The 25,880-nt window shown below is 38.2% G+C and overlaps 1 protein-coding gene and 1 long non-coding RNA gene across 2 annotated transcripts; one reads left to right on the top strand and one right to left on the bottom strand.

Annotated features, from left to right (window-relative positions):
* The first annotated feature begins 2,594 nt into the window (after positions 1-2,594).
* LOC124204963 lies at positions 2,595-3,504 on the top strand. Its single transcript, XR_006879169.1, has 5 exons — positions 2,595-2,741; positions 2,815-3,010; positions 3,080-3,205; positions 3,276-3,347; positions 3,407-3,504. It is a non-coding gene; the product is annotated as an uncharacterized LOC124204963 (long non-coding RNA).
* Positions 3,505-22,460: 18,956 nt separating this feature from the next.
* Positions 22,461-23,261, bottom strand: LOC124203503 (basic proline-rich protein-like). Its single transcript, XM_046600178.1, has one exon. The coding sequence runs from the start codon at positions 23,259-23,261 to the stop codon at positions 22,461-22,463; it is 801 nt and encodes a 266-aa protein (XP_046456134.1).
* Positions 23,262-25,880: the final 2,619 nt, after the last annotated feature.

The following is a 25,880-nucleotide window of genomic DNA, read 5'->3' on the forward strand; positions in this document are numbered from 1 at the left end:
TTTATTGTTTGTGCTCCTTTTTGTTGAATGTTGATCGATTTCTCAAGAAATTTTGTGGGGTATCAATGCTATTGAAATATATCATTTTATGTTATATGTTCCACGTTGGTTCATATAAAAGTTAAGAAAATAAATTTTTAATTTCTTAAGAAAGAAAACTAGGTATCCGTGCTAGAAATTTTAATGTTTATGATGGTACGTACGTTTTATTGTCAAAATAAATGTATAGTAAAGAGGGATCCAGAGTTGATCTTTTCACCATCCAAATGTCAAATTGTATATGGAGGGAAAGCAGGCGTTAAAAAAGATTTGAGGAACATAAGGAACCAACTGGTTAAGCTAAAAAAACTCGTTGGCAGATACCGGTTCCCATTTTTTACGAATACACATTAAACTATTTGAACTTAACTTTCGTTACTTTTTCTTTTTGTTTCCATAAAATGTTTACAGATCAGTGGGAACAAGAAATTCAGCGTCACTGTTATAAAGACTGTTTTACCATGTTTCAACTATCAAGTGCCATATCAACCGCTTCTTGTTAAACTGACATCAGTACGATACAGTTATCAAAAAGTCAAGTGAACTATCATTAGCGTTTATAAAAACAAAATACTTATCCTTTTTTTTTAATTTGGGCAATTGAAAGAGAAATAAATAGATGGCAACGAGTTCGCTGGGGCTCGTTCCAGCATGAGCTTGTCGAGTTTGCTACAGATTGAATTCGAAAGAATCATTTTGGACGAAGCCTATATCGTGCAAAATTCCTATGCTGCAATTTCGTTGGCAGTTTCTTAAATTCCTACTAGAAAACGTTGGGCGGATACTGGCACTCCAATTCACAACAAATTATCCAATTTCTACTCCCTTCTACGTTTTTATGGTTTCTCGCCTTTGAATGAGCTGTCAGTATGAAGCATTATTGTTTTGTTTTTCCAAGATCGGGCAGGGACTTGACTGAAAGTGAGTCGGGTTTCAGACGGCCTGTATCGAATAAAGGGACAATTTAAGAGAGAGAGAATAGACGGATGCCAGCCGACCAGGTCAGAAAGAAGACGAAAACGAAAACCTTTGATACTGGTGGGTCAAAACTGGTTACCTCTACACTGGCTACCCCGACACTGGCTACCCTACACTGGCTCCGCTAAATTTGAGGCCATGAGCGTAGAGCTTGAGCTAAGCTAGTTTCAATGAGTTCGGTGGGCTAGTTTTAACTCTGGTTTCTTATTTAATTGCTAATTCAGCGTTTAACACTGAGTCCACCACTCAATCAGGCCAAAATTGGGGGTTTTGGGGGTTTACAATTTTTAGAAAAGGGTGACGAAAGCATCGCAGCCAGTTCCCGTATAAACCATTTTGTGCGGAATTTTACGGAAAACCCAATGGTGAAATCCGCAATATTCTAGCTAGCATAGTTATTAAGTTATTTAATAAAAATTAAGGGACCCCCCCAGAAATTGTAGTGTTTTTTCTGATTTTTGACATCAGTTTTCGGGCAAACCGAACCTTTAAAAAAAAATCTAATTTTTCAGAATGAAAGATTTTTCCACCCTCCAGAGACATCTCGCCCCGTTTTTATTTTAAACGATTATTGGCAGAGATATTGGCAATTGAAAATCTTGGAAATTTTTCGACATTTTCTGAAGGTTTTCGCCATTGACAGACGTCATTTCGCCACCCCATCTAGCGGCCGATTTTTAAAAAAGCAAGGGAGATCTACTATTCTTCTGACCAAATAATTTTTTTTTCGAACTTCAACTATCGATAGCCAACCCAGCCCAGCAGTTTTACATCGATTCCATTCTTTTCTCAATCATTCAATCAATCAATCAATCAAAAATTAATGGTCAGAAGAATAGATATCCCTTGCTTTCTTGAAAATAGGACAAAAACACGCATATTTTCAAAATTAAAATAATTACACTAAATATTAATATTTTTCGGGAGCTTTTTAACAGGGCATGCAAAAAAGGCATATAAACAAATAGTATAGTCAAATTGGCGATTTTACCCCAAACAAATTATTAATAGTATTTTTTTTCGTGAGCACTGTTTTTACTATAAAAATGTAGTTATTTTTAAAATACTAGTTAAAAATATCGTGTAGAACATGTTTAAATCGTGATTTTAAATTTTATTTCCCGTGTAAATATACTTTCTTATTGAAATAAACAATTTAAAAAAATATTAAATGTTAGAAAATCTTTCATTCTATAAGTGTTGTAATTTTGGTGCAGTTATCAAGAGATTTAGTATTTAAAAAAAAAAAACGTAAAATCCATTTTTTTCCGCGCTAAAAAGTGTTTCTTTTTTTTTACACAGCGGCTTATGGGAAAAAAGTGTTTTTTTTTAAACATTATTTCCATTACATCTTAGCACATAGAAATCCCCTCTTGGGTTCATTCGATAGCTAAATAATCATTCTATCACCATCATTCGTATTTTTTCAAAAGGGGACATTCGTTTGGAAGTTATAACCGATATTCTAGGCCCCAATTTTGCATATTTTCCCAAGTGTTTTGCATTAGTGAGTCCGGCGTCTTGTTTTTCCGTCTTTTTTTTTTAGAAACTATTTAATTTGTACTCTACTCAGGAGCTGAAAGCTTAGGCTATCCCGGTGTCGCTCACGGACTCTTCACGAAAGGTGGAGTCGAATTAGTTCATCATGTCTATCAGCAGTCGAACGAACGTTTGGCTTCCGAGCTCCCGGCTGACATTAAGGAGGCTCAACTCGATCCTCTAAAGTAAATTTCAAATAGCCTTTTTTCATGTTGTTAGAGAAAGCAGCTCCCAAGTTTTACTATTGATTTTTTTTAGGGCGAAGGACGATCTTAAGATATTACGACTGGCTGTTGAGAAGCGATTGAGGATGAATGCGGAGCACGTATTCACTGGGAAATGGACGGAAGCGATGGGTTTGATGGCTCTGCCCACCAATGCTCCATCTTCTTTGAAATTGCTTGCTCATCTCGTTGACGACATGTGGCACCATGCCGGAGACACTTCGCCGGATGTAAGATTCAATTGTATAAAGGTTTATTACGTTATGAGCGAGTTTCGTAACATTCTCTTTGACCTTTAGTTTTCATGGTACACTAAAAGAGCCGTGCTGGCTGCCGTTTACAAATCTACTTAGCTGAGCATGATGCAGGATAAAAGTGAAGACTTTCGAAGCACCTAGGAGTTTCTCGATCGTCGAATTGAAGATGTTCGTTATTGCTTTCTAAAAATGTAGAACTGGAACCCGAAACTAAATTATTGAATTCTCCTTTCTGCAGATGGAAAAATTACGTGATTGTTCCAAAATGTGTGAAGAAACTTCACTCGTCTTGACAGGGCTCCTCAAAACGGTAAGCCAACAAAAGTGATTCAAAAATTGAAATATGAATCTAACTGTTTGCTCTGACAGGCGAGAAATGTGATGGGCGGTTGAAGCGATGCATTTATTTGATACATTGTGTTAAGTTTGATAGTGTTTCCTTAGAAACCAATACAATATAAGACTTGGCGGAACTGGAAATTTATTGACGTGTCTTGGAATTTATTTAGTAATCCTGCGCTGTAATAGCGCCCGTAGGCACGGTTTTTTTTAGAACAATTGCTGTAAACCAAGGGAGCTCTTGGTGGAAGAGGTTAATGGCTAGGTAATATGGTTTGTAGGTTTTCGCCGATCAATATCTGTTTTCGTTGTTGGATGATATGGCAAGAACAAAAAATGGTTAATGGAAATGGTTAATGATCGTCCTTATGTACAGTACCTACCTAAAGTTTGGGAACGCGCGAGAGAACCTTATGGAAAAAGGCGTTTTTCTCGGCGTTCCCAAAAATCCAATTTTCTTCGGATTTTGTTGAATTTTTTTTTGGCCGTAGCCATTATAGGTAGCATTACGCTGATTTTTTTAAAGATTTTTCCTATTAAGGGCAGGGTCACTTTTAACTCGAGCCCTAAGTTTGGGAACGCTCCGTAGAGCCATATGCAAATTAGGGTACTTTAAGGGGGGATAACTAATGAACGGGTAGAGCTAGGAAGACGCGGAAAACTCTGAAATGAAGAGGTTCACTAGCTGAACAACATTCTTCATTTTCAGATTTTTCGCGTCATATTGAAAGTAGTCAATTGTGAATTGAAAGCAGTTTTAATTTTTTGGCCCGTTCTAGTCCCTCCCCCCCCCCCTTTCCACCCCGCGCGCCTTTTTCTCTGTTAAACAGAGAAAACGCGCGCTTATGAGGTGGCGACAACCCGGCGTGGGGGACTGAATTTCGGCCTATTCGGATCTTGGCCCACCTTACTGAATCTCGGCCCACCTAACTGAATCTCGGCCCAGTCAGATCTCGGCCCACCCGGATCTCGGCCCACCTGACTGAATCTCGGCCCACTCGGATCTCGGCCCACAATTAGGCTGAGCCTAAAGATAGCCGTGCAGATGGCGTTGTAGCTATCTCGGCCCACCACTGGGTGGAGCCTAAGCCGTCCGGACCTTTATAACTGCCCTCTGGTAGGCTAAGACTCACTAAGAGGTACCATTCTTCACTGAGAGCTGAAAAGAGACGGATGTCTGCTGAGTCTCGGCCCACTCGGTTCTTTTCAGAGCCAACCAAAAAGGCAACTGGCCTTACCAAAAAGGCAATTGCCTTTTTGGACTTGCCTTCTGGAAGAATTGCCTTTCCTTCTAGAATTCGTGCAATAGCCACAAATCTGCATTGCATTAGCTTGAATTGAAAAAAAAAAAAAAAACATATTGCTTTTTCTGAGGGGTAAATTCCCGGGACACCAGTTGGTGGGTGTCCCGGGGTCACCCGACGCACTTTTATTGGTCCTCCACGCCTGGACCAGTTGGTTGGCCAAATTTCTTTGGCACGTCATTTGTGGAGGGTTCCAGGAATGCCACGGAAACTTTGATCGCCTCTAGTACCGCCAATTGCTGATTGAGCAGCTGCTCCAATGGATTGCCGGGAAGGGGGATTAAGTCGGATGTTTCCTTTTCTGTTTGGGTTTTGTTGAAATAAGCTTGCCCAGAAAAAAACAGCAAATATTTATAATTTATTTAAATAAACCTTGCAAATACATTCACAACCTTCCCGGGACACCCGACGCACTAGAAATAGAAACTTATACTTACATTTTAATACAAGTTTTTCCCACACGTATTTTTTAACGATGGGCCACACCAGGTATTTGGCTACTGCAATAAGCACCAGCCCGAAGGTGCCTTCTAACCACGGCAACTCGTTCTCCAGTACGATTTTGGATAGATCAGCCGCGAGGCCGTCAACATCGACGGAAACCAGTTTCGGATCAACTGGCCTTGCACCCACAACAGGGAGCTGGAAGAAGCAACCTGTCAACGTAGCAACCTTTGCGACCTGATTTACAATGTTTATATGATTGAGCAACAATTTCTAGGTTAATAGCCACAAATTTGGATTGCATTAGCTTGAATTGAAAAAAAGAAACATATTGCTTTTTCTGAGGGATAAATTCCCGGGACACCAGTTGGTGGGTGTCCCGGGGTCACCCGACGCACTTTTATTGGTCCCCCACGCCTGGACCAGTTGGTTGGCCAAATTTCTTTGGCACGTCATTTGTGGAGGGTTCCAGGAATGCCACGGAAACTTTGATCGCCTCTAGTACCGCCAATTGCTGATTTAGCAGCTTCTCCAATGGATTGCCGGGAAGGGGGATTAAGTCGGATGTTTCCTTTTCTGTTTGGGTTTTGTTGAAATAAGCTTGCCCAGAAAAAAACAGCAAATATTTATAATTTATTTAAATAAACCTTGCAAATACATTCACATCGGGACACCCGACGCACTAGAAATAGAAACTTATACTTACATTTTAATACAAGTTTTTCCCACACGTATTTTTTAACGATGGGCCACACCAGGTATTTGGCTACTGCAATAAGCACCAGCCCGAAGGTGCCTTCTAACCACGGCAACTCGTTCTCCAGTACGATTTTGGATAGATCAGCCGCGAGGCCGTCAACATCGACGGAAACCAGTTTCGGATCAACTGGCCTTGCACCCACAACAGGGAGCTGGAAGAAGCAACCTGTCAACGTAGCAACCTTTGCGACCTGATTTACAATGTTTATATGATTGAGCAACAATTTCTAGGTTAATAGCCACAAATTTGCATTGCATTAGCTTGAATTGAAAAAAAGAAACATATTGCTTTTTCTGAGGGGTAAATTCCCGGGACACCAGTTGGTGGGTGTCCCGGGGTCACCCGACGCACTTTTATTGGTCTCCCACGCCTGGACCAGTTGGTTGGCCAAATTTCTTTGGTACGTCATTTGTAGAGGGTTCCAGGAATGCCACGGAAACTTTGATCTCCTTTAATACCGTAAATTGCTTAATGAGCAGCTGCTCCATCGCTGAGTTGTTTGCTGGTTGGGAAAGGGGGATTTTGACATATTTTTGGTTTTTGGTTTGGTCTTTGTTGTGGTAAGCATTCCCTGAAAAAACAGCAAATATATATAATTTATTCAAATAAACCTTGCAAATAAACCTTCCCGGGACACCTGACGCACTAGAAATAGAAACTGATACTTACATTTTAGTTTAACTTTTTCCCACAAGTATTTGAGGAAAGGCCACCCCCAATACTTGGCTACTGCCATGAGCACTAGCCTAAACGTTCCTTCCATCCACGGCAACTCCTTCTTCAACACGATGGCTGATACCTCGGCAGCGAAGCCGTAGATATCAACAGTCGCCAATTTCGGCTCAACTAAAAAAAAAAAACATAAACATTTATTTGTTATTTAAAACACGCATTTACTTACCACCTCCAATTGGCCTGGCAGCTGGCAGCAGAAACAGCATTTTGCCGGCGAAACAGCATACCTGCACGAGACAAGATTTTAATAAGGACATTTGAATAAGGAGGCTTACCCTTGGATTGACTAGGCCAGTCCCACTTCTCACGTAAGTTGTATTGAAGTGGTGGCCAAAGGGTAATTTTGGCTACCGCAACAGTTGCCAATCCAAAAACCCCTTCAGCCATGTACAGGCCCCAGTTTGCAATTTGGTGATAAAAATCATCACCTTCCGATAGCTGGGACACTTGATAAATCGGGATCAATAAATTTGTATTCCATCCTAAATCTATAAATATCTCAATCTTGGTACACATAATAGAAAGAAGAAAAGAAACAAGAGAGTGGAAAATTTTTGTATTAATAGTAAACCACTAATGTAATAAAAACTGAATGTTCAATCTTGATTACTCTTTGTTCCCAGAGGATGGAGCTAGAGCATCCAACTTCTTATTCAAAGATAGCATAATTTTTCTAGATAAAACAGGAACATGTTAAAAAAACATATTGTTGACTGACTGTTTTGAAGAACTTACCTAGCCACGTGTTACGCCAACACATCTGCCATTTCCATTTGACTTTCAGAAAAATGCGGTTTCTTTTTTATTTTGTTGTGCCATTCCGTAGCCTTTTTCATACAATAGTAAAAGATCCTGGGCCCAAACTTATTCCCCATCCAAAGAAGGCCGAAGAAAAACATCCCATACGATGTCCAGTGAAGATTATCCTTTATCAGCGCACTGGTAATGGGCTTCATGACATCTTGAAGAATTGCATCTTGAATTGGGTCGGACGTTGTGGGTAAGGGATCAAAAATTTCGTGAATTGGTGGCATATTCTAAAATGTTAAAAATGTAGGAAAACATTTACAAATTTGGAGAAATTTTAAATTTAACTTACAAAAGGTGAGTTAGTTGCTGAATGGTGGGAACAGTTAATTAAGAAGCAATTTTTGCAATCACGTTTTTTGCAACAAAAGCACGGTATGCGTAGTTGCCATGCAAAATTGAATATACCCTCATGCTTACAACATGGTAGAAGAGGGGATGGTATTACCGTTTACCACTATTTAAAAAACTTACCTTGAAACAAGCTCCCTTAACACATCACTCATTTCCTCCTGAATTTCAAGCTTAGAAAGGAGATTCTTTGGGGGTTTCTCTTTCTTCTTGCGATACATTCCCCTGACTCCCTAATCCAAAATCCAAAAACACATCAATTTCCATCCAATTCCTTACGCTGTTCCATGAGGATCGTCGGACATCACATGGGTTATTACCTTTTCAATTGCACCTCAATCGGGTCAGGTGTGGTGGATGATGTGAGACTATCAATTTGACGAATTTGCCGATTTGATGGCATGTTCAAAAATTTTAAAAATGTATATTAACATTAAAAAATGTATATTAACATTAAAAAATGTATATTAACATTAAAAAATGTATATTAACATTTAAAAATGAATAAACTTGATAAATTTTACTTACGAAATGGCAGAGTAATTTGCTGAATTGAAAATGGGGGAAACAGTTTACGAACCATTTTTGCAATTCGCTGTTTTCTGAAGCGGTGGAACGAAATATTTAGAAAGTACTTATGTATTCACGAAATTTCGGATACATTCTAAGAGTTACTATGCATTAGGATTAAGACTAACCAAACCTTTTTGATTTAGGACTAGATTTGATATATCTTTCCCCATTTAGATGAAAATATTTGCGAGGCTTTTCCTGAGGTCAAGAATATTTGAACTTTAACATTCTTTTATGAAAAACCATTGAATTATTCCTGAAACTGCATTATCGAACTTATCGTACAGATGAAGCATTTTGACCCACTTTTTCTCCGTTAGAAAAAAAGCATAAATAATAATAATAATAATAACAACAAAATAAATGAAGTTTGACAATAAGTATAAAGACATGAACAATAAGTTACAAATAAAACAAGTTATCACCCCCTCCTAGGTTTTTTTTTGTTTATTTACAGCGATTTAACACACACTTAGTCTGCATATTACTTATTGAAAGTACTGCATTTCGCCCAGCGCAATTATTGGTAAGTTGAAAGTGGAAACATCCATCATGAATACTGAAATTAACAACGTTTAAACTATAGAATAAACAACCTACAATTCTATGTAAATATTAGTTGCATTTTCAAAAGATTTCCGTGGACGCGGTGAAAATGTCTGCGTTATTTGGAGGAAGAATATGTCAATTTTTATTCGTGGTTCTTGGTATTCTCTCTAGAGGATCAGTTAGGAGTGACTAAATTTTTTTCATGCGGTTGAAGAAAAAAGCGTTTAGCTTTGAAGAAAGCACTTTACTCCAAGTAATTATATTAACTCAATTTCATTTAATTTGTGCTTTCCAACCTATTAGATTCCATATTTACTCCTTTCTGGTGAATGGTCTGCAAGTAGTTGTGAGTCTGCGCTGATGAGTTCGGTACGCTTTGATTAAGAGTGGTTTCCGCGAAAATAAGATGTTGCAGAGACAACTCTCAGAGATAAGCAATTAGCTTAATAAACGGTATATAAGCCAGCAAAAATATTCTTTGTTTAACATGTACTCTATGGCTGTTATTCTGTGGGTGGATGATGCGAAGAGTTTCCAATCAAGTAAAGACGAAGAAAATATTGTTGAAAACATGTTTTATTATCCCACCTGCACCCAATTCCCACAGTTTTCCAAAAATTCTTAAGAGAAGAATATCATTTTTTAACAACTATTGAGAAAACCACTCAAAGACCAATAATTTTTTTATTGTGATGCTCTTCTAAAGCTCAGCCGAAATTCCTTTCGGCACTTTTTGTAGGAATTAACCAGCAAAAATTTAAAATTAGCACCAAATTGGCATATATTAAAAAAATAAAACGAATTTACCTAGAATATCCTCGGTATGATGGGATCCTTATAAACGGGCGACAAAAGAACCGTTTCTATTTTGCGGAATTTAAGATATCACAAATCATAAATCAGGATATGTAATTTCCTCTACCAAAATAACTGCTAAGTAATTTTCAATTCTAAAATACAACAAGTAAAGTAAAATTGGATCCTCAATAATGAAACTGCAACAAAGAATCTTACCAATGCTACCGTGTAAGGCTCCGTTTGATATTTCAAAAATTTCCCAAGGTTGACATTAAAATTTCAAAACATTGTTTTGGATAAATTAGCTCGCTATCAATGGATGCAGACTAAGGACTAACCGATTAAGGTAAAATTGAAATAAGAAAAACAATTATTTTGAATCTGCTAAAATGCATTTTAATTTACAAAATAAGGAAAAAAGTTACAAAATCGTTCGTAATCAAAGATGCAAATCAGAACGTGTATATGTTTAGAGAGCGAAACCATTTTTTAAATTTTTCTCTGATATTTGTGGGAATTCTAAAAACTTTAACAATTTTCTTATTCGATTGCGTTTAATAAAAAAATATTCTAAAATTAGCTTGAACATGAACAAGGTAAGTGTTGTTTAATTTTCTAATGAATCAAATACCAAATACTAAAATTTTTTTTTGTAGGTTGATATGGAGCCGTTTTTAAATTAGGGAACGAAAATTGTCGAGTTTTTTCATCGCTTCCTTGTAACACCTTGTCACCAAAGACAACAACCCAACCCCCTTAAAACATTTTTTATTTATTTAGTGATGTGGTGTAAGCAATATTTCTACTGAATGGGCAAAATAGTTACACTAGACTAATTTTCCTGTTACAGAAGAGTGTAATTTTCATAAGGTTAAGATAAGCGTAACTTTTAAAAGTTACTTTTCTTCGTGAAACTGTATTGTTTTGCTTGCTTTCTTAAGCTTTCTTAGAACATAAGGTTATCGTAGCGATAGTAGCCATCCTTGGAAAGTGCCCTTTCCATCTAAAGTGCACAAATTATGATCAGTGTTATCGGGAATATATTAAACAAAGGCATCTTGCGCGATTTTCAGTTTAGTGAACGAAGTCACGGCAACCAACTTTCAAATGTAAGTACTTCGTTGCATGAAATGAACAAAATCCATGGCTTTAAAGAGTATCTAAATTAAGGTTCTTGAAGCATGTAGTAATACTGCAAAAACAATTTATTGTAGGATGAAATTTAAATAATTTAATTTTTTTAAAAATATATATGATTACTTGTAATGGTGCTATAATTTTCTTTGGATACGGAAACTGCATTATTGATTGAGCAAATGATGGAATTTTAGATTGATTACTTTTCGCAGTAATTATTTTCAAGAAAATATTTAGTTATATACAAGCACACAGGCTAGAGTTTTCTAAACTTGAAAGTTCAATTTCAAGTTTAGAGACAATAATTTATAATTCTAATTGATTAGTTTTGCTGCAGCACAAATTATTTAAATTTTTTCTTCTTCGGCTGAGTACAATTATTTTTTTTCTGATTTGAAGTTGCTGTAAACAAATTAGGTTATCAATCCGTCGTTACTAAAAATATGGATATCAAAACCAAAATGGTCAATCAACTTTGACTTAATGGATTTAGAAGTAATGTCGCGTCGTAGTAAATCCAAATGTCAACAGAGTTTGGCCGTCCCAAAACGGACATTATAGTGATATGAAAATTTTGGGGAAAGAGAAAAGGGGAAAATCGTATCACTTATCCTAATACTACATCTACTGATGCTTCACAATTTAATTATAAAAATTCTTGCTTTAGCAGTTAGTAACTATGTACAGATTTATTAATTGCAACAATTTTATTGTGATAGTCAAGGTTAAATATAAAATACTCTATATATATGTATTTTTTAATTTTTTAGTTGCAGAGGCGTTATCATTGATCAATAATGATAGTTTCCTCTTTATTGTATTTCGATGGGAAAAAGAAAAATAAAAAAATAAATAAATAAAAGAATATTACGGCATAGAGAGTAGACTAGGGTACAGTGATGGTCATATTTGGAGTAAAACAAAAGAAAAACAAAATTAGATAGGATAAATGTGAGAGGCGTGAAACGGAGTATCAAATCGTGCATTCGTCATAGGTTACTTAAGGCACTGAGTTTTTTCGTGAAAAAGTTTTGACGGGCTTGAAGAAGAAGTTTGGATTGAGTGAAGACGTAGAGTTTAGGGGGCCAAGTAAGCTTTAGTTGGAGGACTGCGTGGATAAGAGGCTAGCGATGTATGGAAAAATTGGGGCATCTGAGTACAAAGTGTTCAACCGTTTCATTTTCGGAAAGACAAGAGCAAAGCGACGAAGAAACATGTTTGAAGCGATAGCCGTTTAAACGACAGTAGCCAGTAAGGAGTTGATTAGTCTGGTAGGAAAGGGAATTGGTGTTGAGAATTATTGCACTGGCTGCTGTGGGGAAAAAAGGCCCGCACCGACTTTCCAGCTTTCATGGAATTCCACTCATCTCCCCATAGAGTGTTGATGTAGTTGAGAATCACATCTTTTGCATATGATTTTGTCATCGGAAGGGATGGGTGATGAGAGGACCAGCTTCGGGTGGAACTTTTAGCAATAGAGTCTGCCATATAATTCCCAGGAAGACCAGAGTGGCTCGGGATTACAAAAAAATTATATTTGTACAGTGTGTAGCCAAGATTTTTACTATAGAAGAGAATGGTTGGGAGGATTTAGTGGACGCGGATGGAGTAGAAGCAGCAAGTGCGGATTTGGAGTCGGAAGAGATTTCGTAGTTTTGAGAGGGAAGTGGGCGTGTTGAGAAGATCCAGTCCAGGGGGGCAAGGATTGAAAATCCTTCTGCTTTAAAGATTGTAGTGTGGCGAGGTAGGGAACCAGAGAGCGAATGCTTTAGTTCGGATGTAAAGCAGATAAGGGCAGAATAGCCAGCCTTATTTTTGCGTATCTAGCAATCTGTGACTGTGAAGATTCGGGTTGTCGAAGGATCGGCAGAGGTGAGTGTTGTCGAGGAAGCCGATTGAATTTCCTGCGGGTGGTTTCTATTCCAAGGAAGTATCTCTGGAAGGTGGATACATTTAGGTCGGTCGTAAGGGATGTCCAGCTTAGTTGCAGAAATAGCATTGGCAGCTATTACAGAGGCTGATTTGGAGAAATTTTTTTTCCAAGGAAGTATCTCTGGAAGGTGGATACATTTAGCTCGGTCGTAAGGGATACCCAGCTTAAGTTGCAGAAATAGGATTGGCAGCTATAATAGAGGCTGATTTGGAGAAATTTTGTGTTCTTAAATTCAAGATATCTGATGGTGGTGAGCTCTAAGACTCTGTAACCAAGTGACATGATTCCTGACATGATTAGCAAGGATTCAGTTTGAGATGTTCGAAAGGCGCGTAGCATTTGAATTGCATATCTTCTTTGAGCACTACGTAGGATTTTTTTGGTAGATTTCAAAGTTGCTCTTTTAGCCCATATTGAGCAGCCATACAGGATGGTGGGTTCAACTATAAGTTTGTAAAGGATTTGTAATCGGACACGATTTAGGCCCCAGGTGAGGGATCAGCAGTGGCGCATTGGGTAGAATAAGCGAGTTGCAGAGGTACATTTTAACTCAATGTGCCTTTTCCAACTGAGAAGATTGTCAATAAGAAAGCCGAGAAACGTAGTGCTGGTGGAAGGGAACATGGTTGTTCCTTGTAGAGTTAAAGAGAGATTATCTGGGATCAGACGACTGCTCCGACGAAAATCGAAAATCATAAAGATGGTTTTAGGGGAATTGATCAGAAATTTTATGGAGAAAAGCCAGTCTATGACTGCACTGCATGCGATATTTAGTCTGGATGTTGCCGTGGTTGGATCAGAGTGGCTGCAGGCGATATTGAAATCATCGGCGTAGGCAGATATAAAAACCGGAAAAGGAAGAAGGATGTAGAAGACATCATCAATTAGAGTAATCCAAAGAAACGCTGGGAGGATTCCATCACCTTGGGGGCAACCAGTGGAAAAGTATGTTTCACGTCCCTCGATGTCGATCTCAGCTTTACCATTAGCAAGATAGTCTCCGATGATGCGAACAAGGTATAGCGGGCAGTTCTTTTGAGTGCGGCTATTATTGCAGGGTGCCATGCTGAGTCGAACGCTGCCTTTATGTCCACAAAAGCGCTTGCAGTAAATTATTTTTTTCGAAAAGTGGGTCTCGATGTGATGAACCAAATCGTGAGCGGCTGTTTCGGTGGAGCAAACTTCTCTGAAACCGTGTTGCCCTTGGTTGAACCAATTTCCTTCAGTAGCGATCCATTTCAGTCTAGAGAGGATGATACGTTCAAAGATTTTTGAGAAAGAAGGGAGCACGCTAATTGGACGATAGTTTCCAAGTAGCTCATAGTTGGATTTGTTCGGTTTCTGAATTATGGTGATTTTAGCAATTTTCCAGGATGAAGGGAACCAACCGTTTGAGAGGGAAACGTTAAGCATCTTCAGAAGAAAATGATCATAACATGGGTGGGTAGCAAGAATTAGTGAAGATGATAATTGGTCGATTCCGGTGGAATTTGTTGGTTTGGGTGGAAATGGCGGGACTCTAGCTCGTACATTGTGATTGGACGAGTATGACATATGGGATGAGAAAGAATAACGTCGTTTTTTAAATTAGGGCTGTATGGCAGTCGGAGGAGGGTAGAGCGGGTTTAAAAAAGTGGCAGGCGAAAGCTTTAGCAATGTCTACCGGAGAATTCATGATGTTGCCGTCAACTTACGGAGAGGAGGAATTGCTGCTGCGATTATCTTTTCTCACTAGGTAGTGGAGTGATGTTTGATGATCGTTGTTCATATCGTTTGTGCAGAAACTTTCCCACGTTTCCTTTTTTCGGGTCCTTATGAGACGTTGAAATTTGGCAGCTTCACCCTTGAAGAGCATTTTTGATTCGTTGATCTGGAAAGTAAAAGACGCAATGTTTTGTTTTGTTTTTACGCAATCTCCTATAGGCTTGTCTCATCCGCTGTCTGAGGCGCTGCACGCCTTACTTGGCAATGAAAATCATGGCGGTGTTACTGAAAATGAGTTGCAAAACGAACCTCTGGCCTGGTTGCTACGGAATACTCGATTATTTCAATCGAATTAGATTCGAATAACCTTACGGCAAGTCAAACAAGTTAAGCAAGTCAAGTTAAGCAAGCCTTAGCAGCATCAACATCAACCCCTGAGAAAACAGTCAACACTGTCGCTGCGACTGAAGAATATAGATGCCAAATAGATAAAAAGTCTTGGGAACTTGTCTTTCCTTCAGAACTGCCGGCTAGCTACGTCCTAATTTGACAAAAATTAATTGGGAATTATAAACCTTGGCAAGGAGAAGTACCATCTCGCTTTAAATGACGTCTGATACCTTTTTGCTGCGCTCAACGACCTGGCGTTGACTTTGAAGAAACATTTTTCCAAGTTCCAGAACCGAGTTTTTTTTTCGTATATTTATGTCAATCGTGGCTAGCAAATATAGGGTGATGCCGTACTTCTCAAAAGGGCTCCACGGTACTAAACAACCACCAATTTTATGGAAGAAAACCCATAATGGAAAACTGGAAGCAACAGACTTCCAGCCGTTGATGGATAAAGTGTCTATATTCGTTTTTTAAGGAGACGAGGTTTCACTACCTATTGTGGACAACATGGCAAGTGAATTCAAAATTCGCAACCTTCCACCTACCCAGTTTCTCCCCGTTACATGGAACGTGAAAGACAAAATAATCAAATCTTCATTTCGTAAAGATACATTATTCTAACTCTACTCAGGAAACATAAAATTAGAAGTCCTAACGACCACTGACCCAAACTCCCGCCTCAATGCGACATAATGTTTCCAACTAGTGAGAGGGAGAGGCTATGGAACTATATAACGAAAGTCCCATAAAAAATCAGTAGTTGAAGCCCTTTTGTATCTTACAAATGCTACACGCCAGGAAATAACGCATTCCGTTGGCCAAGTAGCGAAGTACTGTTCAAATCCGCAACCAGCGCAACGGAGAGCAGTTAAAAGATTATTGGTCTATCTAAAGGGAACCTGTTATCAGGGAATACAGTAATGGATATTGAGGAAAAAGGACAACATGTTTTCGTTTGTGGGATCTCTAAAACAATAAAATCAAGAGAAAATGGACTTTTAGTTTGCTAAATGCTAATCGCACTTGTTAAGCAATTCCTGATTGTTTTGTGTTTTAGTTTAGTGCATGGTAATAAAAGTCGACGAACATCGTTTCCCATTCATACGATGAATCTTAATTATCCCACGATTCACTTGGCCAAAGAAAACAAAAATTTTTACTGCTTCTTTCATCCCACCAAATCCCGGACCGAATTTACAGATTTGTAGCATATTTGCCACATATTTTTTTTTAAAATATATTGCAATATGAACACTCTTGAAACTCTTAGTCTATTTAACTCATTAACAAATCATTATCGATTCCATTGAACATTAAAAAATAAAAACCCGAATTTTAGAAGAAACGGCACGTCTACTCTTTAACTAAGTAAAACAAATCTTGACTATTATTGATCTTTGTAATTTTTTTACAGCTCAGTGCTTCCATTTTAAGAAAAAAACTGTAAGTAATAAAACAATTCTCATATTTATAATTGGTCATAATGAATTTTTTTACAGCTCGATGTTCTCACAAAAAGAAAACTTTTGAGCCATCGAATTTATTAGGGCTGAAGAAGAACCCACAGGTGAAACTGATGAAACATAGAAAAATTGAATTTGGAAAACGGCTGTTTATTGTCTGATTAATTGAAGAAAAGTCGTATCATAATGTTATTATTTGATGCACCTGTAAAGAATGCCTGAGAGATAAAAAAACGCTTGAAACCATCAAGCTGCTGGAGCGAGAGCGAGGCGAGTTCTGCTGTTGTGTAGAACAGAGATAGCTGCTTAAAATAAATGGGTGAGAGAGGGGTGCAGGGAGAGGGGTGCAACATTGAACAATAAAAAAAAATGTGTGAGTGAAAAAAGTAAGCCAATTATTGCGATGGGTTCTTTATATACATAGTCATTACTTTTGCAAAAACTCTTTTGGGGTATTCTTTGGATGTCCGAACATCCCAATTTGGTTACATCAAGATGATGAAAAAACGAAAGAAGGATAAAAAACTGATTTCCTATGGGCCTTCCATATTCGCAAATTTCGGGCCAACTGTCTTTTTCCCATGAATTATCAATTAGGATGTCCTTTGGATAATGAATCGGACATAATTTGGTACTTAAAACGCGTATGTCCCCAAAATATGTTATTGGAAAATCCTATAGATGTCATATTGTGACACTTTCGAGACCAACCTTTCTCACTTAGATTAGAGGGCAATAATTGGAAATCCGATGGATGACTAAACAGGCCAGGCAGGGATATAACATTATGAACGTATCGAAAATGTTTCGAAAAGATGTAACCTTGTACCTGGCAGGAATGTGGTTTTATAGAATATTTTCATCCGCCATCAATAAAAGTATAGACAAAAAAGCAAAGAAGTTTGCAATAGATTTTATTAAAGATATCACTATGAACATCAATAAAGGAGAAACGTATGAAAATCCATTAATTGGAATTTTTGAGAGAATTCGAAAAGCGGGATATTCAGCAAGTTCTTTGTTTTCTTTGACATTCTAACGGTATATACAGCAAGCAATCTAAACAAGTTTAAAACACGTGTTACAGCCACAAAAGAAAGAAACAAAAGAAAAAGAACGTGATGTTTGTCTCAACAAGAGATGCAACCATGTTAATGTTTTGGTGACCATCATCAATCATCCTTCTATAAACGAGAACATTTTGGAGGCTGGTGGTGTGTCTAAAATTGCTCATTAGAAATCACAGATTGTGTAATTGTTTTTTTTTGCAGTATTATTGCCTGTTCATGTGGAAAAAGAAATTGAATTCTCGTATGGTGATGTTCGCTATAAAAATAAGGAAGTTGGTGGATACATCGTCACATTTTGCAAGGACACTATTGATGTACAAAAAACCTGGCATAGATGACCAACCTGGTGACCCCAGTAGAAAATCTGGGGGTTGCCGACCCTGTTGGACAACACGGTGGCCCCGGCAAGGATGGATTCTCCGATGGACCAGGAGCCCCAAACAAAGATGGACTGGTTTCCCAGGTGAATGAATTTTCCCTGAAACTCCCCCTTTTAGTTTTGCATTATCACTGTAATGTTTGAGCTGAAAAAATCATTTTGTATTTAAGGTGCTACCGAACAACCCGGCAAATCAGGCAAATGTGGTCTTAATGGAGGCCCCGGCGCTGAGAAGGATGTCCTAGAGACCATGCTTGCAATGGGTTTTACAAACAAAGGTGGTTAAAGGCTGAGACATTGAACATCATGTCAATTTATCTTCTTCACCAAGAATTACGAACTACATCAATAGAACATGTTTTGAACTTAAGCAAAAACTAGAAAAAGCTGGTCACCATGACTTGAGTAACGATCCGGAATTCATGCACACTGCACTGATTGGTTAGTAAATATATATCCCCATTTTTCCATAGGATGCCTTTTTAGAAAATGGAGGAAACAAAGGACTATCCAATGTACGTAGTTGACCACGACGACATGACACGTTTTCCACATGGCAGCACCAACGACTGGTAAGTTGAAATATTTTGAATTGTCAGCAGCCCTGAAAACTACAACTGATCAGATTGTACAGCTCCAATTGGTTTCTGTCCCTGCCCACCCGGGCCCGTAATCCGACACCAGAAACCAGATTATGATCCCCATTTATCCGGTTGAAATACCGGATCGATTATGAAAAGAACAGCTAAAACTGACTCAACAGCTGTTCGTCTGCATTGTTTGGGGCCTTAATTAGGCTCCTCCCACCAAAGATGGCTGAACAGCCAAATTTGGGAAGGAGGAGCCTAATACAACGTTGCACTTAAATATCTCGCGAAATAAATTTTTTCGAGGTAACAAACCTCTCGAAAAAATTATCCCCGTGAAAAATTACTTTAGGCTAGATAGATAAAAAAATTTAATTTTACGTGCGTGTACCCTATTGCTGTAAACCAAGGGAGCGGCCCTTGATGGAAGATATTAATGGCGGGGTAATATGGTTTGTAGGTTTTCGCTGATTAATATCTGTTTTCGTTGTTGGATGATATGGCAAACCGTTCTTGCCACATTTCCCAGGTTTTAAATAGGTAGTGATTGTCCTTATGTTAATCAGCTGTTAAAGCCACCATTGTTACATATATGCTGATAAACAGTTATAATTATAATCCTATGAAAACAAATATTTGAAATTGTAAAATTTAAACAATTATTAAAATTACGATAAGACTTGCAAGATGTTTACTGATTCCTTCATTCTGGTTATTGCTGACCTACTCATATGAGGATTGAAGAGCATTCGTACACAACTTAGGTGAATCGCAGACGACCGAGGCTAGCGATGCTCCCGCTCGGCAGTAATAGATTCTCTTATTGTGTGAATAAACAATAACTCTACAAAAATTCCATCAGAAAGTTAATCGTTCTGGGTTCCAATTCAACTTCATAATCTAATGGTTTTGTATGTTCCCAACCTGTGGTTGTATATCTTCAGTATGCAGTAAATGTGATTTAATCTCGATTGCCCCTTTAGGGGACTCATACTATATTGTCCACAATTTTTACATTAATTTTTGGTCTCAAGCTAACTTATTTAAGAATTTTTATTCTACTTAGCTTTTAAAAGCTAATTCGTCTAGAATTATCATTGAAATGTCGAGAAAATACGATGTGAAGAGTCTCTTTGAATTAATCTGGCAACTCTGACATGTGTGCTTACATTGTTTGTGTTAAGTGACGCGTAGAAATGTCCGGTAGAGGGCCACTAAAGGCGAAGGAAGAAACTTTATTCCGTCTAGCACTGGCATTCAGAGAGGTTCTCTTTCATGTTCGTGCATTTTTTACGTATTCCAAACCAGATATCATACTGGTTTTTAGGTCGCTCATTTTTCTGAATCTAGCGATGAAGTAGATTACTTTGTCCTTTCTCCTTTACGAAAACTTTTTTTAACTTATAGTTTAAAATATTAAAATTGGGGCTAGGGATAAGTGGGACGACGAATAAAAAATAAAAATACATAAGGGTAATTTGGCTACCGCAACAGTTGCCAATCCAAAAACCCCTTCAGCCATGTACAGGCCCCATTTTGCAATTTGGTGATAAAATTCATCCCCTTCTGATAGCTGGGAGCTAGCCATTAGCTATTGGCTGATGGCCGAGGGTTCCTTGGTTTTACGTACGCACGCTGACATAACAATGTCATTGAATTCAGCAGATCGATCTGAATACACATGGTGCCCGGCGCCATGAAGAACCTAAATGAAGACCTCTTTATTTAAAAATCCAACTGAACACAGAAAAACAGCCGCTTACATTGAGATTGACTGTAGATCCATTTCTTCGCTCCTTGATAATCCGGCCCGACTGCCCATCAATCCAAGAATTCACTCCGTAGATAAACGTAATTGGAATATGTGGTGGAAATTCCATGATACGGTCGACCATGGGAAATCGTGCGAAGTCCGAATTGACCATCTATGCATCGAAAATTATTCATAAAATTATTTATTTATTTAGAAAATAAATATTAATGAAAACACGAATTACTAACCATGGAATGGAAGGCCGATTCTCCACTTAAATTGAAATATGGAAGAAAAAGAAAACTTTTTAGCCAATAGTAACGAAATTAATATTGTTTTAAACGTTCTTACGTTGGGATAAGTGCATTTCACTGGAAAAGATACTGGAAAATTGTTTCAACGGGGTTTTCCACCGCTACCTAAAATTTTCGGTATAAATAGCTTCCACATTTTCTCATCATTGTGAGCCCTGTTTAGTAGATTCAAAATTGAATACAAGTAAGATAAACATGAGCTGGATACACACATTATGTGAACAAACCTAAGGGTCCAGCCGCTCGGAGAAGAAACAGTGGATTAGCCATACGGTGGAGTAGATGGAGAAGTTTCCACCAGAGAGGTGTTGTGAGTTGTGCTGCATCGTTCCCAGGTGGAGCAGCAGGATCCGGAAACCCCCAGGTATCTGCCAATACAAGGTGGATAACCCGATCGGGATGCTCTAGAGCATAAGCCGACGAAAGAAATCCTCCCATGCTATACAGTGAAATATAATTATTACAGTACTATCTAATTGTATTACGGAATTAATATTGCTTTAGGCCGATGAGAATAAACTTCTCATATCCAATAGTCTTCATCAACCAATCGATTGATTTGACAATTTGAGCTTCGGCTTCACGAGTAAAACCAAGGAACCTTGGTTTTACTTGGTTTTACGCAGAAACAGTGGTTACAGCGTACACCAGTTGCTGGCCCACCAGCTTCGTCCGAAGAACTGTGATCACGTGCCCCTTCCTCATCATGCAGATGTTTCGAAGCCTTCATGTTACCTGCACGAGAAAAGAAAGATTTTAAAATTTTTAAAAATAAAATTCTGTACGTCTTATCCCAGGATGAAAAAAAAACTTGAAAGCAATGAAGCTGCTTGAACCAATAAAAAAGAAGAAAAGAAACAAGAGAGTGGAAATTTTTGTATTGGCAAATAGTAAACCACTCAATGGATGTAAAAAAAATGAATGTTCAATCTTGATTACTCTTTGTTCCCTGGGATGCAGCTAGCGCATCCAACTTTTGGTTCAAAGATATCAGAATTTTCATATATAAAACAGGAAAATGTTAATAAAACATAATGTTGAATGACTGTTTTGAAGAACTTACGATGCAACCTGATCCGCCAACAGGGTCTGCCTGTCAACCTGATCTACCAATTCCAATACACTTTGTTCAGACTGCGGTTTCTTCTTTTTCTTGTCGTGCCACTCAGTGGCCTTTTTCATGCAGTAAAAGAACATCCTGGGCCCAAACTTGTAACCCATCCACACAAGGCAGAAGAAAACAGTCCCGTAAGATGTCCAGTGCACGTGAGGATCATCCTTAAACAGCGCTGTTTAAGTGTTTGGCTTTATTGGCTCTATAGCTCTGGTTTTTCAAACATTTCAAATTTTTAGAAAAAAAAATAAATTAATTACGAGCTGCTGGAATTATTCCAGCAGCGTAAAGTTGCTTGGCAAATTCAAAAAAAGCCAAGTTCCGTGCATCACGTTTTTTTGTTTCAGTTTTGTCTACGTGAATTCTATCTAAAGAAATAAAAAAAAACTTAGAATTTTTTTTTTATTTTTAAAATCCTATTACCTTTTCGATAACGGGGATACTGCAGGCTGCAATTGTATCTTCCCTCTTCTCCTGTTTGAGAGAAAACAAAATTTCTAGCGCCTAGATGCCGTTCCACTAGACAACGTGCATTATGCAGAGTGTAGTGCCCCCATCTCCCAGCATCCAGTCTGTCGACATAAGCCTGGAAATCTGGGCCTCTACGTCCGTTTAGGGTCACCACTCCTAAATCAATCAGGTGATTCATGAAAATAGTCGCAGCTTCCCTTTTGTTGTCATCAACTTAATTATCATTGGATAAGTATCGGGCCACAAAGGGATCACCTGAAAAAATGAGAAATAAACAATAAATAACACGAATAATATAAAATATAAAAGTTACTGACCGAAACGGAAACTGTTGTTCGATATCCCTTTTTCCGTTGCCACACTAATGAATACAATTGCCGATGTCCCAACTTGTTGCGTCAAGAAGTTAAACATGTCATATTGGACCTGCATATGACATGATAATCTAGGCCCAAGTTGACCAACTTAAAGGTGCTCCAGGAGGAGTGGCAGCCGGTTGTGGCCGACCGCGACCGACAAGACGTGGCTCCATTGCAGCGGCAGCGGCACCGACTTGAGGTGCTCCAGGAGGAGCGGTAGCCGGTTTTGGCCGACTCCGACCGACAAGACGTGGCTCCATAGCAGCGGCAGCGGCAATGGGCATACTCCGCCCGACTTGAGGTGGTCCAGGAGGAGCGGGAATCGGTACTGGCCGACTCAAACCGACAAGACGTGGCTCCATTGCAGCGGCAGCGGCAATGGGCATACTTCGCCCGACTTGAGGTGGTCCAGGAGGAACGGGAATCGGTACTGGCCGACTCCGACCGACAAGACGTGGCTCCATAACAGCGGCAGCGGAAATGGGCATACTCCGCCCGACTTGAGGTGGTCCAGGAGGAGTGGGAATCGGTACTGGCCGACTCCGACCGACAATACGTGGCTCCATAGCAGCGGCAGCGGCAATGGGCACACTCCGCCCGACTTGAGGTGGTGGTCCAGGAGGAGCAGCAGCCGGTTGTGGCCGCCCGCGACGGAGAAGAGGGGGCGCTATAGCAGCAGCAGCGGCACCGACTTGAGGTGCTCCAGGAGTAGCGGCAGCCGGTTGTGGCAGATGTAGCACTATAGCAGCAGCAGCGGCATCGACTTGAGGTGCTCCAGGAGTAGCGGCGGCCGGTTGTGGCCGACAACTGGTCATTGGCTTTATTACATCTTGAGAAATTGCTTCTTCTATTTCGTCGGAAATTGTGGTTAAATGAATTGGTGGCATTTTCTAAAACTAAAAAGGTTTAAAATTTAGATAAACATTAACAAATTTGAAAAACTGAAAATTTAACTTACGAAATGGTGAGTGATCGAAGAGGTGATTGTGGAAACAGTTGATTAGAAGCAATTTTTGCAAAATTTTTCCCGCCAAATTTTTCTCGCCAAAAACACGGTTAACAACGTTGCTACGTTCATATGCGTAGTTGTCATGTAACATTGAATATATCCTCATGACAAGATGTAAGTAACTTTACTAGATGGCGTTGCTTTCCCATAATAAACGCAGACGTCGGCTCCAGTTACGGGCCCGCCCTGATTCAACAGTGCTACTAGAATTGGGTTTTCCGCCCAATAGTCATAATAGTCCCATTGGAATTAATTAACTGCTAAGTAATTTTCAATTCTAAAATACAACAAGTAAAGTAAAATTGGATCCTCAAGAATGAAACTGCAACAAAGAATATTACCAATGCTACCGTGTAATGCTCCGTTTGATATTTCAAAAATTTCCCAAGGTTGACATTAAAATTTCAAAACATTGTTTTGGATAAATTAGCTAGCTATCAATGGATGCAGACTAAGGACTAACCGATTAAGGTAAAATTAAAATAAGAAAAACAATTATTTTGAATCTGCTAAAATGCATTTTAATTTACAAAATAAGGAAAAAAGTTACAAAATCGTTCGTAATCAAAGATGCAAATCAGAACGTGTATATGTTTAGAGAGCGAAACCATTTTTTAAATTTTTCTCTGATATTTGTGGGAATTCTGAAAACTTTAACAATTTTCTTATCCGATTGCGTTTAATAAAAAAATATTCTAAAATTAGCTTGGGCATGAACAAGGTAAGTGTTGTTTAATTTTCTAATGAATCAAATACCAAATACTAAAATTTTTTTTTGTAGGTTGATATGGAGCCGTTTTTTAATTAGGTAACGAAAATTGTCGAGTTTTTTTACCGCCCCCTTGTAACACCTTGACACCAAAGACAACAACCCAGCCCCCTTAAAACATTTTTTATTTATTTAGTGATGTGGTGTAAGCAATATTTCTACTGAATGGGCAAAATAGTTACACTAGACTAATTTTCCTATTACAGAAGAGTGTAATTTTCATAAGGTTAAGATAAGCGTAACTTTTAAAAGTTACTTTTCTTCGTGAAACTGTATTGTTTTGCTTGCTTTCTTAAGCTTTCTTAGAACATAAGGTTATCGTAGCGATAGTAGCCATCCTTGGAAAGTGCCCTTTCCATGTAAAGTGCACAAATGATGATCAGTGTTATCGGGAATATATTAAACTTATATTATATTATTAATCTTGCGCGATGTTCAGTTTAGTGAACGAAGTTACGGCAGCCGACTTTCAAATGTAAGTACTTCGTTGCATGATGAACAAAATCCATGGCTTTAAAGAGTATCTAAATTTAAGTTCTTGAAGCATGTAGTAATACTGCAAGAACAATTTGTTGTAGGATGAAATTTAAATAATTTAAAAAATTTTTAAAAATAGATATGATTACTTGTAATGGTGCTATAATTTTCTTCGGATACGCAAAATTCATTATTGATTGAGCAAATGATGGAATTTTAAATTGATTACTTTTCGCAGTAATTATTTTCAAGAAAATATTTAGTTATATACAAGCACACAGGCCAGAGTTTTCTAAACTTGAAAGTTCAATTTCAAGTTTAGAAACAATAATTTTTTAATTCTAATTGATTAGTTTTGCTGCAGCACAAATTATTCAAATTTTTTCTTCTTCGGCTGACGACAATTAATTTTTTTCTGATTTGAAGTTGCTGTAAACAAATAAGGTCATCAATCCATCGTTACTAAAAATATGAATATCACAACCAAAATGGTCAATCAACTTTTACTTAATGGATTTAGAAGAAATGTCGCGCCGTAGTATCTCCAAATGTCGATAGAGTTTGGCCGTCCCAAAACGGACATTATAGTGATATGAAATTTTGGGGGAAAGAGAAAAGGGGAAAATCGGATCACTTATCCTAATACTACATCTACTACTGATGCTTCACTAATTCCGCTTTGTCACACCCTGGTCTGTTGTGAAATTTTTGATTGCAAATTTAAAGAAAAATGTAAATGTAAATGTAATTATAAAAATTCCTTTTTTAGCAGTTAGTAACTATGTACAGATTTATTCATTGCAATAATTTTATTGTGATAGTGTAGGATAAGTATAAAATACTCTATATATATTTTTTTTATTTGTTAGTTGCAGAGGCGTTATCACTTATCAATAATGATGGTTTCCTCTTTATTGTATTCCGATGGGAAAAAGAAAAAGAAAACAAAAAAAAAGAAAAGAATATTACGGCATAGAGAGTAGACTAGGGTACAGTGATGGTCATATTTGGAGTAAAACAAAAGAAAAACAAAATTAGATAGGATACATGTGAGAGGAGTGAAACGGAGTATCAAATCGTGCATTCGTCATAGCTTATTTTAGGCGCTGAGTTTTTATCGTGAAAAAATTTTGGCGGGCTTGAAGAAGACATTTGGATTGGGTGAAGACTTAGAGTTGAGGGGGCCAAGTAAGCTTTAGTTGGAGGACTGCGCGGATAAGAGGCTCACGATGTATGGAAAAATTGGGGCAT

The sequence above is a fragment of the Daphnia pulex genome, chromosome 10, assembly GCF_021134715.1.
Source record: "Daphnia pulex isolate KAP4 chromosome 10, ASM2113471v1".
Lineage (NCBI taxonomy): Eukaryota > Metazoa > Arthropoda > Branchiopoda > Diplostraca > Daphniidae > Daphnia > Daphnia pulex.